At 45.2% G+C, this 12,946-nt stretch overlaps 1 protein-coding gene across 1 annotated transcript in view; it reads right to left on the bottom strand.

Annotated features, from left to right (window-relative positions):
- Positions 1 to 2,669: 2,669 nt before the first annotated feature.
- The window catches only part of LOC123349040 (galanin receptor type 1-like), a 43,938-nt gene continuing 33,661 nt past the window's right edge, over positions 2,670 to 12,946 (bottom strand). The window contains exon 3 of the mRNA XM_044986772.1: positions 2,670 to 3,993. Within this exon, the coding sequence (XP_044842707.1) occupies positions 3,676 to 3,993 (318 nt within the window). The 3' untranslated portion in view covers positions 2,670 to 3,675. The remainder of the gene's footprint in view (positions 3,994 to 12,946) is intronic.

A 12,946-nucleotide genomic window follows, 5' to 3' on the forward strand; every position in this document is an offset into this window, starting at 1 on the left:
CTGTTCCCCATCCCCTGACCGCCCTCCCCCAAACCTCTGCCCCATCCAACCACCCCCTTCTCCCTGACTGTCCCTCAGGATCCCCTACCCCCTTACCCTACCCTCCCGCTCCCCGCCCCCTTACCAGCAGCAGGAGCTTGCAGCCGTGACACCCAGCCAGAGCCAGCTGCACTCCCAATGCTGCTCAGCGGGAGCGGTGGGCCAGAGCGTGGCCCATGCGGCGGTGTGGCTGCGGGGGAGCAGGGACAGTGGCGGAGGGCCCAGGGACTAGGCTCCCTGGCCGGGAGCTGAGGGGCCGGGCAATACGGTCCCATAGGCCGTAGTTTGCCCACATCTGTCCTAGGATGTATCATGCAAGGCATTTCTAGTAAAGATAGGAGAGTATTAATGCTGTTGTATAAGATACTGGTAAGACCTCATTTGGAATACTGTGTACAGTTCTGGTCACCCATGTTCAAGAAATACGAATTCAAACTGGAACAAATGCAGAGAAGGGCTACTTATGATCAGGGGAATGGAAGGCCCCTCTTAGGAGACTGGAAAGAGTATGGCTTGTTTAGTCTAGCAAAAAGAAGGCTGAGAGGGGATATAATTGGTCTCTATAAATACATTGGGGGGGGATAAACCTCAGAGATGGTGAAGAACTTTTAAAGCTAAATGATGATGTTGGCATACGAACAAATTCAGGCTGGAAATTAGAAGGTTTCTAACCATCAGAAGAGTGAAATTCTGGAGTAGCCTCCTCAGAGGAGTTGTGGGGGCAAACAACTTAACTAGTTTTGAGAGAGCTGGACAAATTTATGAGTGGGATTGTATGATAAGGTGGCTTGTGATGGTGGGAGGCAGCCCTGAGGGTTCCTTCTGGTTTATGTCTGATCCTAAAATCTCATGCTTCAGGGCTTCAGCTCGTCACCTACATACTGGAGTTATCTCCATTCTCTGATGCATCAAGTGGCCGCAGCTGGCACTAGATGGGGTGGGCTGGTGTGCTGAGGTGGTAGTGAACAGTCACACTCTCAGGTGCTTAGCTGACTGCATGCTCAGGATCTAACTGATCGCCATATGTGAAGTTGGGAAGTAATTTTCCTTCAGGTGAGATTAGCAGTGACCTGTGGGGCGTTTTCACCTTCTTCTACAGGTTAGTGCGTGGGTTGCTTGTCAGGATCATCTGAGTATATCTCATTTAATTCCTTGTTACTGCAATGCCTCCAGCATTGGTGCTCCTCAGTCCCTCCTATTCTCTGCCTGTGGGACATAATAGTTTAGTCTTTTAGGGGTGTAATTAACTTGATCTAATTTTTGTTGCTGGCTTAGTGTGCAGATGCTAGAAGGTGTTGGTGGTCTCTGATACATGGGAGATCAGTTTAGAAAGATGATTTGGAGGTTCCTTCTGGCCTTATATTCTATTATTTGGTTTCAAACGTCTCCTTTTCAGATTCCTGTTTCCAGTGCTTTGTGCTCCATTAAAAGATTACAAGTCCTGTTCTACAGGACTGATGTACCATCAGCATTAGAATGTCTGATGCTAAAGAGGGAGGCTGTATATTTATTTGCTTGGACAATTACATGTCTCTGAAGGCAAAACGCTGACACTTAATTAGTGCCTGATTCTCTATTACAGTCTATTTTCAGATGTTCACTGAGAAATGGAGCCATATTCTGAAATTCATGTGGTATCTAAATGTCTTTGATCTAATACAAGACAAGGGACAGAGCTATATTGTAGCAGCTTACTTCATTAGCTGAGATATTCAGTTGGCACCAGTCTAATGGAATGTGTTGTCCCTCTTAGGTTTAATGGCTGTGTCTACCAGCTGAGCAGATGGAGCAGACTTTTTACTTTTTGTTTTGGATTTGTGATACCAGAGTTTGAATCATCTTCCCATTATGTAGATATTGCACACAATGGACTAAACTTCTCACTGTGGAATTAAGTTCTCAGGATAAAATTCATCATTCTTCACTGTTGCAAATCTTGGTTGTGTATAGTACGTAGTATAGAAGCTAAGGCTCTTGAAGTTGAACCCATTTTACAGGGGAAATTGAGCTACCCGGACTCTTTCCATTTACATGAGTTTTGACTGGCACTACTAGATAATGCGCTTTCTTCCTTGTTACACACATTTCCTTGATATCAAGAGTTCTTCAAAAGAAATGAGCAAAGAAATGTAATAAGGTATCTACTATGTGGAACAGAGAAGATAATTCTGCCCTCAGGTTATGATGAGGGAAAGTGAAGAGAACCTTGGTTTCTTGGTGTGGTCTTAAGATCCCAGTAAATTTATGAAGGATGTTTTGCTCACATATTAAGGTATAAACTGTAAAGGGTTAAGTGATTGACAGGTTGACATGGTATTATAACCATGTTACAGACATTGGTATATGTTATGATTATAGCAGTAGAAGCTTTTATATGGTTAAAAGCAACCTGTTTGGCACACAGGTTAATCAATAACCCATTTATTAACCCTTTGAAAACCATACATGAAACCTTAATAAAGGTAGTTGTTAAAATAAAATCCTTTTTATGAAACATTGCCAGTCCCTTGAGCAGATTACCCTTCTCTTGGGTCATTTCAACACAGCTCAGTCTGAATTGCAGAACACAACGTTTAATGCAATAGTTTTCGAATTACATAAAGGACAAAATACAATTTTCAGCCATACAATGTAAAAAATGAACTAGCATGGTACTTTGTATATTTACAAACACCAGGTTCATACGGCAATAATGCTCAGTTCAAAGGCCTCAAAACGATGGTTGCTACGATACAGTTGATGCTTTGGCAAGGCATGCTCACAGGATGTGTACAAACAAAACCTTTGAACAGAAAGACACTGACACTTAACAGTATACTCTTCCAAGAGTTTTAGTTTTAAATCTTGTGCTCTCCCCCTCGCTGGCATTAGAGACAATGATTGATAATGTTTTCCTGAATGTAATTGGTACTAACATTCAAACCAGGAAATATACAGAGCCGACAAATACAAATACTCAGACCTCTGAGACATAATTTGTGACTGGTCAGTTACATGAATGCACTGAGCTCTTTTACTCTGTCGCGGGCTAGGAAAACCTGTTATGAAGAATGGAGACCCAGTCACAGCAAAGTAATTAAAAAAAATCCAGTTCACATACACTAGAAACACTGATATCCAGATGTGATTTAAGATACAATAGTAGCATTAGAGACTTTGCAACAAAACATTTTCCTAACTACTTCAAGCAATCGCTCCAAATACTATATCACTAATAAACCACACCCCAGTTTGTATTCAGCCCCATCAGTTTGACTGCTCTTTGAAGGACACAGAACTGGATTATTTTCTTATCAGATAAAACTCCACCTTCCAGCTAAATTTATGCCTTAGCCTCTTTGTATGAATCTGGAAGTACCGGTATTTAGGAGCTTGTGTGGTGTGTCTGAGCACTGCTGCTGTATAGAATCTAGTGGTTAGCGGGCCACAACTGGACCGGCTGTTCCTGTGTGAAGTATGCTAACAGCTGCATTAAGGAATGGCTCATGATTCCATTGACATGATGAATGAGGCACTCTTGAGGCACTCTGCTCCAGAATCATATCTATACAAGCGGGCCCCCCCCCTTACTCTCCCCATCTTCTCTGTTTTTCCAGTAGATTCTACTGAAATGCATTTTCATGTTTTATGCCCAGGTCACACATTAGTCGTTGAGTGGGTTGTAGAAAAGTTCTCCATGCGTATTCTCACAAGCTTCTCAGCCGGAGCTGGCTGCAGGAGGAACTTGCAGGTGAAGACTTGTCGGCAAGCCTTGCGGAAGTTCTCCGAGAGGAAAGCATAGATGATGGGGTTAATGCAAGAGTTCCCGTAGGCTAAGCAGTGAGAGATGATGCGAAAAGTGAAGGAGATGTTGTTCAGGGGAAACTGACCAAACTCTGCCCACATGGTGATGATGTGGTGCGGCAGCCAAGAAATCAAGAATACAGCTACCACGAGTAGCACTGTCTGCGCTGTCTGGAAAAGACAAAGCCACATGTTAGATACAGTCAGTGCTGGAGATGATCTGTTGTGTGCATGAATGATAAGGTTTCTTTTTCCCCCTGGCCTGCAGCACTGGCCAATGCTGGACCAGTGATCAAATCCAGTAGGACAAATCCTATGCTTTCAAAATGCCAAGAACAATACCACATTTAGTTCTGTTTCATGCTTTTCTTTGAACTCTGCAGAGCACTAATGTTACCACTATGCAGATCTATAGTGCTTGCCTTTCAAAACTCTACAAGTGCTTACTAATAGGTACTGTACGCAGAGCACCACTTCATCCATCACTGAAATGCAGCAGCTGTGTAATGAAACACAGGAATACTATTTTGGATAAGTGGAATGGAATTGAGGTGGACCAGCAGACCCAGGTTAAATAATGAGATTTATTTGCTGCAGGTCAGGATCTTAGTGGGTTTTTTTTTTTATTATTCTCTGAAAGAAATTCAAGCCAACATAACCCTTAATATACTGCTGGAACTCTGGTTCAATATATTCTCAGAAGGAAGAATGCAACCTGATAGGCCACCACCTTCACATCTTTCTGTATGCTTTGAGGGTGCCTCTTAAATAAGTTGTCAGGATCTTCATCCCTACTTGTGAAGGCTCACTGACAGGAAAAGGGTTTTTGTGTTTTTTAGCCCCAGGTGATAATTACTGTATGTTACTATCCCTCTGTGGAAACAGGAGACAAGGCACTTTCATTTTACTGTTGTGTAAACTAGGTGAGGTCAAGCCCAGATGGAGGTATAGTGCTGACCTTGTTTAGCTACCTCAAGGTAAACACCTCCAGTGCTTTGTCTCCACTTAGCTCACTGTAAAATTCTATCACTTGTTTGTTTTTTCACTAAATAAAAAACAAAAACCTTGAATTGATGAAGACAAAGCCTTAAACGGGGAGGATTTCGAGCCCAAACGCACTTGGACTTGGGTAACGGAGGTTCTGTTTTCAGTTCTGCCACAAACTTCCCATGCAGTCTTAGGCCAATCACTTTACTCTAACACGAGGTTCCAATCTATAAAAGTGGGAATAATACCCCGGAGACAGAGGTGTTGCAAGGATAAACTTAAGAATTTTGAGATCTGTGTCGGTGAAGGTGCTGTAAAAGTGTTGAGTAATTACTGTGAAATCTGGCAGGATCATCACCCATGCTGCTTGGAGGCAATGAACGCACAATGAAATTAACAAGAAATTGAGATTTGAGGGGAGAACATAATTTGCATAATGTCTAATCTGTGGAGCTACTGGCACATGAGAGGCCAAAAGATTAGCAGGATTGAGAGGATGAGACTGTGAGGTTGCACTCTATACGAATTTATGAAAATATGCTAATGAGTGAATATGATGTAACTGGAATATGCTTCATGCAAAAGGTCTCTTGTAAGATATCATTACAAAGCTTATAACCTACTGAGTGGTCATCCTATTTGAATGTATCGTTCTTGTATCTGAAACTAGAAATATGAAATATAACTCTGAGGCCCTATTGTAATTATGCAAAGTGTGGGCCATTAATGGTGGTTTGGAATCTTGATGGCTCCCATTAACCAGGACAATTGACTGCAGATGGCTTTGTTTTACTTGTACGTCTTCCTGTATGTGTGTGTTCTGGCAAGTGGGTAATGAAGTCTTACAGTGACATGTGATCATGTCACGTGAACTGGAATCCATCCATCCAGCTTTTCCATTTAGAAGGAGGAATGGGAACCCAGAGAGGGACAAAGGATTCCTGCCTTGTGCAAAAGCTATATAAAGGGGTGGAACAGAACAAAGGGGGCTGCAGTCATGAGAAATCCCCTAGCAACCACCTGAGCTAGAACAAGGACTGCACCAGGGGAAAGGATTGTGCCCAGACTAGGAAGGCGTCCAGTCTGTGATAGAAGCTTATTGAAACATCTGAGGGTGAGATTTTATCTGTTTTCTTACTGTATTAGGCTTAGACTTGTGTTTTATTTTATTTTGCTTGATAATTCACTTTGTTCTTTCTGCTATTACCTGGAACCACTTAAATCCTACTTTTTTGTATTTGGGGGGAGGGATAGCTCAGTGGTTTGAGCATTGGCTGCTAAACCCAGGATTGTTTTTTAAGTCCTTGAGGGGGCCACTTAGGGATCTGGGGCAAAATCAGTACTTGGTCCTGCTAGTGAAGGCAGGGGGCTGGACTCAATGACCTTGCGGGGTCCCTTCCAGCTCTATGAGATAGGTATATCTCCATATATTAATAAAATCACTTATTAATTAACCCAGAGTATGTATTAATACCCGGGGGGAACAGCTGTGCATATCTCTCTATCAGTGTTATAGAGGGCATACAGTTTATATAAAACTGTAAAAGTTTTATACAGGGTAAAATGGATTTATTTGGGGTTTGGACCCCACTGAGAGCTGGGTAGCTGAGTGCTAGAGACAGGAGCACTTCTTAAGTGTTTTCAGTTAAGCCTGCAGCTTGCAGGGGACGTGATTCAGACTTGGATCTGTGTTTGCAGCAGGCAAGCGTGTCTGGCTCAAACCAGGCAAGGGACCGAAGTTCCAAGCTGTCAGGGAAAACAGGCTCAGAGGTAGTCTAGGCACATCAGGTGGCAGTCCCAAAGGGGGTTTCTGTGATCCAACCCATCACAGAGACTTTTCTATAAGTTGTAGCATCAGGAATATCCTGTCTGCAGTTACATTAAGTAGTATCAAAATTGAAGTGATACAAACCTGTATCATAAAATAAGCCAACCACATAAACTTAGGAAGAAACATACTGCCCTAATGCGCAGGTTATTCTATAAAAATGCAAGAAAACATACAAGGTGCCTTCCTAGAACACATCTAGTACAAGACACTGTCAGAGACAGAATACTAGATTTGATGGAGAATTGGTCTGTTCCAGTACAGCAGTTCATATGGTATGCCAGCCCGCAATGACCTATACAATAAGCCATTTCTCCCCAAAACTTTGAAATATCCTTGAGCTCACTGAAAACAAGATATGGATAATAAGTTGGTTATTCTGAATTACAAATAAGACAGGCCAGAGGGAGATATTTCCTCCCTAGCTCACAGCATCATACATTAAGTACAGTAACTCCCCACTTAACGTTGTAGTTCTGTTCCTGAAAAATGCAACTTTAAGTGAAACGATGTTAAGCGAATCCAATTTCCCCATAAGAATGAATGTAAATAGGGGGGGATTAGCTTCCAGGGAAATTTTTTTTTTTTGCCAGACAAAAGGCATTATATACATTTTAAACAAGCAATTTAATACAGGTACTGTACTAGAGTTGGGAGGTGCCCCTGCCTTACCCCACACAGGCACAGTCCACTGGCACTGGAGATGACACAGGCAAGGAGGCTGAAGGTGCTGTAGACTAGGAGAAGCACGTTGCACAGCAGCGGCAGCTTCCCCTACTCTGCAAGCACCAGGGGTGGGGGGCTCAACCCTTAGCCCACCCACTCCCCCCCTTCCCCCAAAGCCCCATCCTTGACCCTGCCTCTTCTTCCCCCCCCATCTCCTCCCCTATACTTCCCATTCTGTGTCCTTGCTCCTCCCTCCCCTCCCTTCTAAACGCCGCACGCCAGCTGATTGCCCTGGGCAGAAAGGAGGGGGAGCCTGCGTGCCGAGTCCTCGCTCCTCCCCCCTCCCTCCTACTCCCAAAACACCGCCCGCCAGCTGATTGCCGCGGGCAGCTGGCAGGGGAAGAGGGGGAAGGCGCTGATCCACGGGGTCTGCTGGCGGGCGGGAGGTGCTGTGGGGAGGGGGCGTAGGGAGGCTGCCAGCTGTGGAGAAAGCAGGCAGCCAAACAACGTAAGAGTGGAGCATTGCACAACTTTAAATGAGCATGTTCCCTAATTGATCAGCAACGTAACAACAAAACAACGTTAACCAGGACGACTTAAAGTGAGGAGTTACTGTAATACTAACCAAGAGAAAAAGAAACATATGGTTACAAACAAAACAAAAGTAAAAATATGCTTTCTAGTGTCTAAAACTTGGCAGTTTACAATCCTGGTCTTAGGCAGTTTCTCGTCTACAACCAGTTCTCAGTATCTTCACCCCACTCTGGCTGAAGGATCTACATTTACACAGATTCCAAGAGCACTGGCCTCTTGTCCCTTAAATGATGGATAACTGAGGGGTTCTCTTCACTTCTAATAGTCCAGTAAACCTTTCAAGTGTATTCTTTTGAAGTGTATCACCAGATAAAATTCTCCCATGCCGATGTGCAATGTATTTTCATTGTCTCTGGCTTACAAAGCTTGACTTGGTAGACTGGCGAATCCACATTTCTTTGTCTAGGACAAACCTGTTTATACGCTCTACTTTGAGTGCTAGTCTAGGGTGAACAGATAGAAAGTGCAAAAAATTGGGATGGGGTGAGGGTACCTATATAAGAAAGCCCCAAAAAAGGGGACTGTCCCTATAAAATCAGGACATCTAGTCACCCTAGCTTAGTCTGACCACATTTAAGGAACATATTTCCAGCACACTTATATAACTGTACATACATCATGCAATATTGTTAATGATTAAGGCTACGATTCAGTCATGGCGATCACAGAATCCACGGGCTCCCGCGAGGGCTGGGAATTGCGGGGGTTCCCCCACTACCCCAAACTTGGGGGTTCCCTCACCGCCCACAAGGGCAGGGAGCTGCAGGGTACCCCCGCCACCTGTGACGGTCCCCAGAGCTACAAGCCTCTGCAGGCAGTGGGGTACCCTGCAGCTCCCTGTCCCTGTGGGCGGTGAGGGAACCCCCAGGTTCGGGGTAGTGGGGGAAACCCCGCAATTCCCAGCCCTCGCGGGAGCCTGTGGAAATCCCCAGAGCTGGAGGTGGCAGAGATACCCCTAGCCCCTGCACAGCTGCCAGCTTCAGGCAGTGGGGGGACCCACAGATCCCCATTTTGTCCCAGATATTTTTAGTAAAAGCCACGGACAGGTCACGGCTTCCGTAAATTTTTCTTTTTATCCCCGTGACCTGTCCGTGACTTTTACTAAAAATATCCATAACAAAATCTTAGCCTTATTAATGACCAGTGTCTCACCAGTTATATGACACCTTACAAGACACTGTTTGGCTAAATATTGTAACAGGGTGTTGGGTGTGCCCTTTGCCATTTGGCATAAAGGGGCTCGTAGGGTTACCAGATTCTTTAAATTTCAAGTGCATACAAGTTCTCACAGACATTTCTAGCTAACCTGTGTTGTGCTTAATCCAGGGAACAGCAAAGCTATTGTCCCTGATCATGGTTCAGTGAACTAGTCATCTCTCTCCCATTTTTATTTCACGTCTCCAATGGCATCCATGTTTGAAGTTCCTACAAAAATCTTAAGGATTGAATTGATCAGACTTCAGATCAGAGCTCAGACAGATTAGCAAGAAAGTAGGGAGAAAACTTTCATTACCAGAGCCCAAGGTGTTCCCCACACAATTGAAGAGTTGGAAGGTAGACAACAAAACATAGCCAACTGTAGCAAGACTGCTACAGAATCCAGGATTCCTGTTACACCTGGCTCAAATAGCTAATTCTACAGCCATGGAACCTATGTGTAATTAACAGTATGTAGTAATAATGTGAAAAACGGACATGGAGGAGCGGAAGACATTGCCTGGGGTTTGAAAGTTTGTGAAAATTAGGGTCAGGGAACATAACTGAGAGTGGCAATTTCTCTAGCTTCAAGCAAACAAGTTGTTGGAGTGTGGAGGTTGCAAAGACCCTGCACTACATATATTGCTAAGTGGGAGGGGGGTTCCTACAGTGGGCTGCGTGGCATGGAAAATACTGAAAATCATTGTGTGACCCAAGAAACCCTTAATGCCAACTGGCAAGAATAGCCCAATTCTAGTATGTACATTCTGGTTCAACACAGAACATCATATGAGGTCTTAAATGAAAGCCAGAATCACTCTGGTCACTGATATGGGTACTGTATGGAGTTATGTACGTATACTGAAAATACGTTCTTTTTGTCACAGCAGAGATGGAAAAACAGGTTTTCTGTCAGACATAGGATGTTTATTCACCTGTCTGTTGGATGTAAATTACACATTGTAAGCTAACAGTGAAGTTATCAAAGAGATTAAAGTCAACAGGAAAAACAAGCGAGGGGATTATTCAGTCTCTGAATACAGACAGTGAACTTTGGTGGTATAAGTAGAAGACAAAGATGATGCCCTTATCGTGTAGTTAGGAAGTAAACAGACAGTGCATTTACATTTAGGCAAATGGGATCTCTGCCTTCCTTGGTGGAAGTGGCTGCAAAGGCTTTGGGTGAGATAACTATTGGGTTAACCTCCTATCTAATGAAGTTTAAGTTGAGTCTAGAAAGTGTGTTTATGAGTTTATTTTATATGTAACCTTTCGTTTCCATTATCCTTACTCGCGATCTCAAATTTTTCCTGTAAACCTAGTCTTATTTTCACGATACGTATTTCTCTGTATCTCAGTTCTGTTTTATTAAGCAGGGTGCTTATCCTGAGTTGAATTGTACAAGCTGGTGTGTACACTGTTCTCTTGGGGATAGCTGACCTGGTATTTCCATGAGTGTTCAGTGGATAAGGGACACTACAGGGGAATGCTTCAAAGGGACTTGAAGACTGGGGTGCACCTACTGTTAATCTGCATAGCAAAGTAAGGGCTACCATTGCCTCAGGAGAGTGCATGGGTAGCTAACATTCTGGTGGTGTCACGAAGCTGACCCCTCACTTAAGCACAGGCAAGTCTGCCTGATGCTCGAGAAGTGGGGTAACAGGGTGACTCAGAATCCTGGGTACCCTGACAACCGTCACATATTGTACTAAGCTTTTGAATTTTACAATACTATGTGCTCTAGAAAATGTACTGTAGTTCCTGTATCTGCTCTACTGTAATTTTATAGCATTTAAGACCAGAAGGGACCATTTTGTCCTTATATCTTGGACTGAGGTAGAGTTTTTTCTAGAAAACCTGAGCTTGACACGTAGTTGATTAATGACACAAAGTTAGAGGTGGTTAGTGCTCTAAGGCTACCTATTTTGCCATTTTGCAGCAGAAATACGTGAATAAGGGAAGGAGTTAAAATTGTACTGCTCTTTAGCTTCAGTTGAACGTGCAGAACCCGGAGCCTAATGAGTGGTTAACTTTTGAATTCAACATCACTATGGAACTTCTCTTCTGGAAAGCAGAGGGGAGCACATCACTTTTCACACAAGCAGACTTACTCAGCCTTGGCAAGCTGGGGGACAAATTAAGTGTTGGATGGGGAGGTGAGTAGGAAGGCAGTGGGGTGGGGTAATGGGATGATGAGTGAAGGACCAAGGGTGGCAGCAGGGGCCAGGGGCGATAAGGGTGTGTGTGAGAGCCTGAAGCCCAGTGACTGGGGGATGAAGCCCACTGCTGTGAAGCCAACGCCCAGAGCCCAAAGCCCCACGGTCAGAGCCTGTAGATGGGTCGGACTCACCCCTGCGGCGCCTCCTGCTGGTGACTCCGGAATTAGCTCTGTTCCAGCATTCGGAGCGCCCTCTGCAGGCTGGTGATCCACCTGTCTTCAGGCCCCCCCGTGTCCCTCCCTGGACCCGGTGCCCTCTTACATGGGGTGCTGCCCCCTTGCAGTAACCCCTTTCTCTCTGGGTCTCCCCTCCTTAGGGAACCCTCACCCTCTATCCCCACCTTGCCTCAGTATTTGGCTACTGCCAGTCATTGTCTAGCCCCACACTCTGGGGCAGACTGCAGTATCAGCCTACTCATCACTGGCAAGGGGGGTTTGGACCTGCTGCCTTGGCCTACACCTGGGCTGCCTCTGCAACCCCCAGTACCTGTTGGCCCACTGCTAGGCCACAGCCTGGGGCTTTCTAGGCTGCAGCTCCTGAGCCTTCCCCAGCCCTGCTTCACTCAGGTATCCAGTCTCAAGCTCCTAAGCAGCCAGGCCCATCTCTCTCTGAAGGCAGAGAGAGACTGTCTTGGCTTCTAGCTTCCAGCCTTTTATAGGGGCCAGCTGTGGCTCAGTTTGGGGCGTGGCCTCACCTGCAGCCACTCCCTCAATCAGCCCAGCTTTTTGGAGCAGCAGCTCTCAAGCCCTGCTAGGGCACTTTTAAACCCCTCACAGCAGGAGCAGGGTCCACCCTGCTACAGAGCCCCTGGCCAGAGCCCGCCACCGTGTGGCCAGAGCCTGCCGCTCACCACACCAGGGCTGGAGCGGGAAGCCGGAGCCCCACCGCCTCCTACATTTGTGGCTCAAGAGGGGGGCAGGGCCCAACCCCTCCTTGGTGCCCTCCCCTCTCCCCGATCACCACCCAGGAGGCTGTGGCCGCAAGAAAAGTCCCTGGTGGCCACATGCGGCCACAGTGGCCGCATTTGAAAAACACTGATCTAGGCTATATCTCCCTAGTTTGTTTATGGGAAGGTCATGCAAGATGGTTTAAAAAGCCTTACTAAAGTCAAGATATACCACACTGACCGCTTCCCTTCTATCTACAAGGCTTGTTATCCTGTAAAAAAACTAAAAACCTATTAGGTTGGTTTGACATGTTTTCTTCTTAACCAATCCATGTTGGCTGTTACTTATCACCGTACTGTTTTCTAGGTGTTTGCAAATCGCTTCATTATTTTCTCTTTTATCTTTCTGGGTACTCAAGTCCTACGTTAACAGGCTGAAGTGTGCTATCAGTTTGGAGGCAGCAAATTTAACTTCTGTGGCATGGGAATGGGACTGGACACTGCAGGGGAGACTTGGGACTAGAAGGGTTGTTGGTGTGACCCTGAAAGGAACAGCCAGTGTGGTGGACGTTAGTGTGAGGATGCTGTGAGCAGGCTGCTGGTGTCAGGATTCTGAGCCAAAGCTGCACAGCACCCAGGGTTAGGGCACGCGGTGACAGAACCCCTTACCAGTCTGGGTGAACCCCAAAGCATCACAATCCTTCTATCACATGCTGTCTAAATTAAGTTAAAGTAACCAATTTTTTT

This window comes from Mauremys mutica, chromosome 14, assembly GCF_020497125.1.
Source record: "Mauremys mutica isolate MM-2020 ecotype Southern chromosome 14, ASM2049712v1, whole genome shotgun sequence".
In the NCBI taxonomy this organism is placed as follows: Eukaryota; Metazoa; Chordata; order Testudines; family Geoemydidae; genus Mauremys; species Mauremys mutica.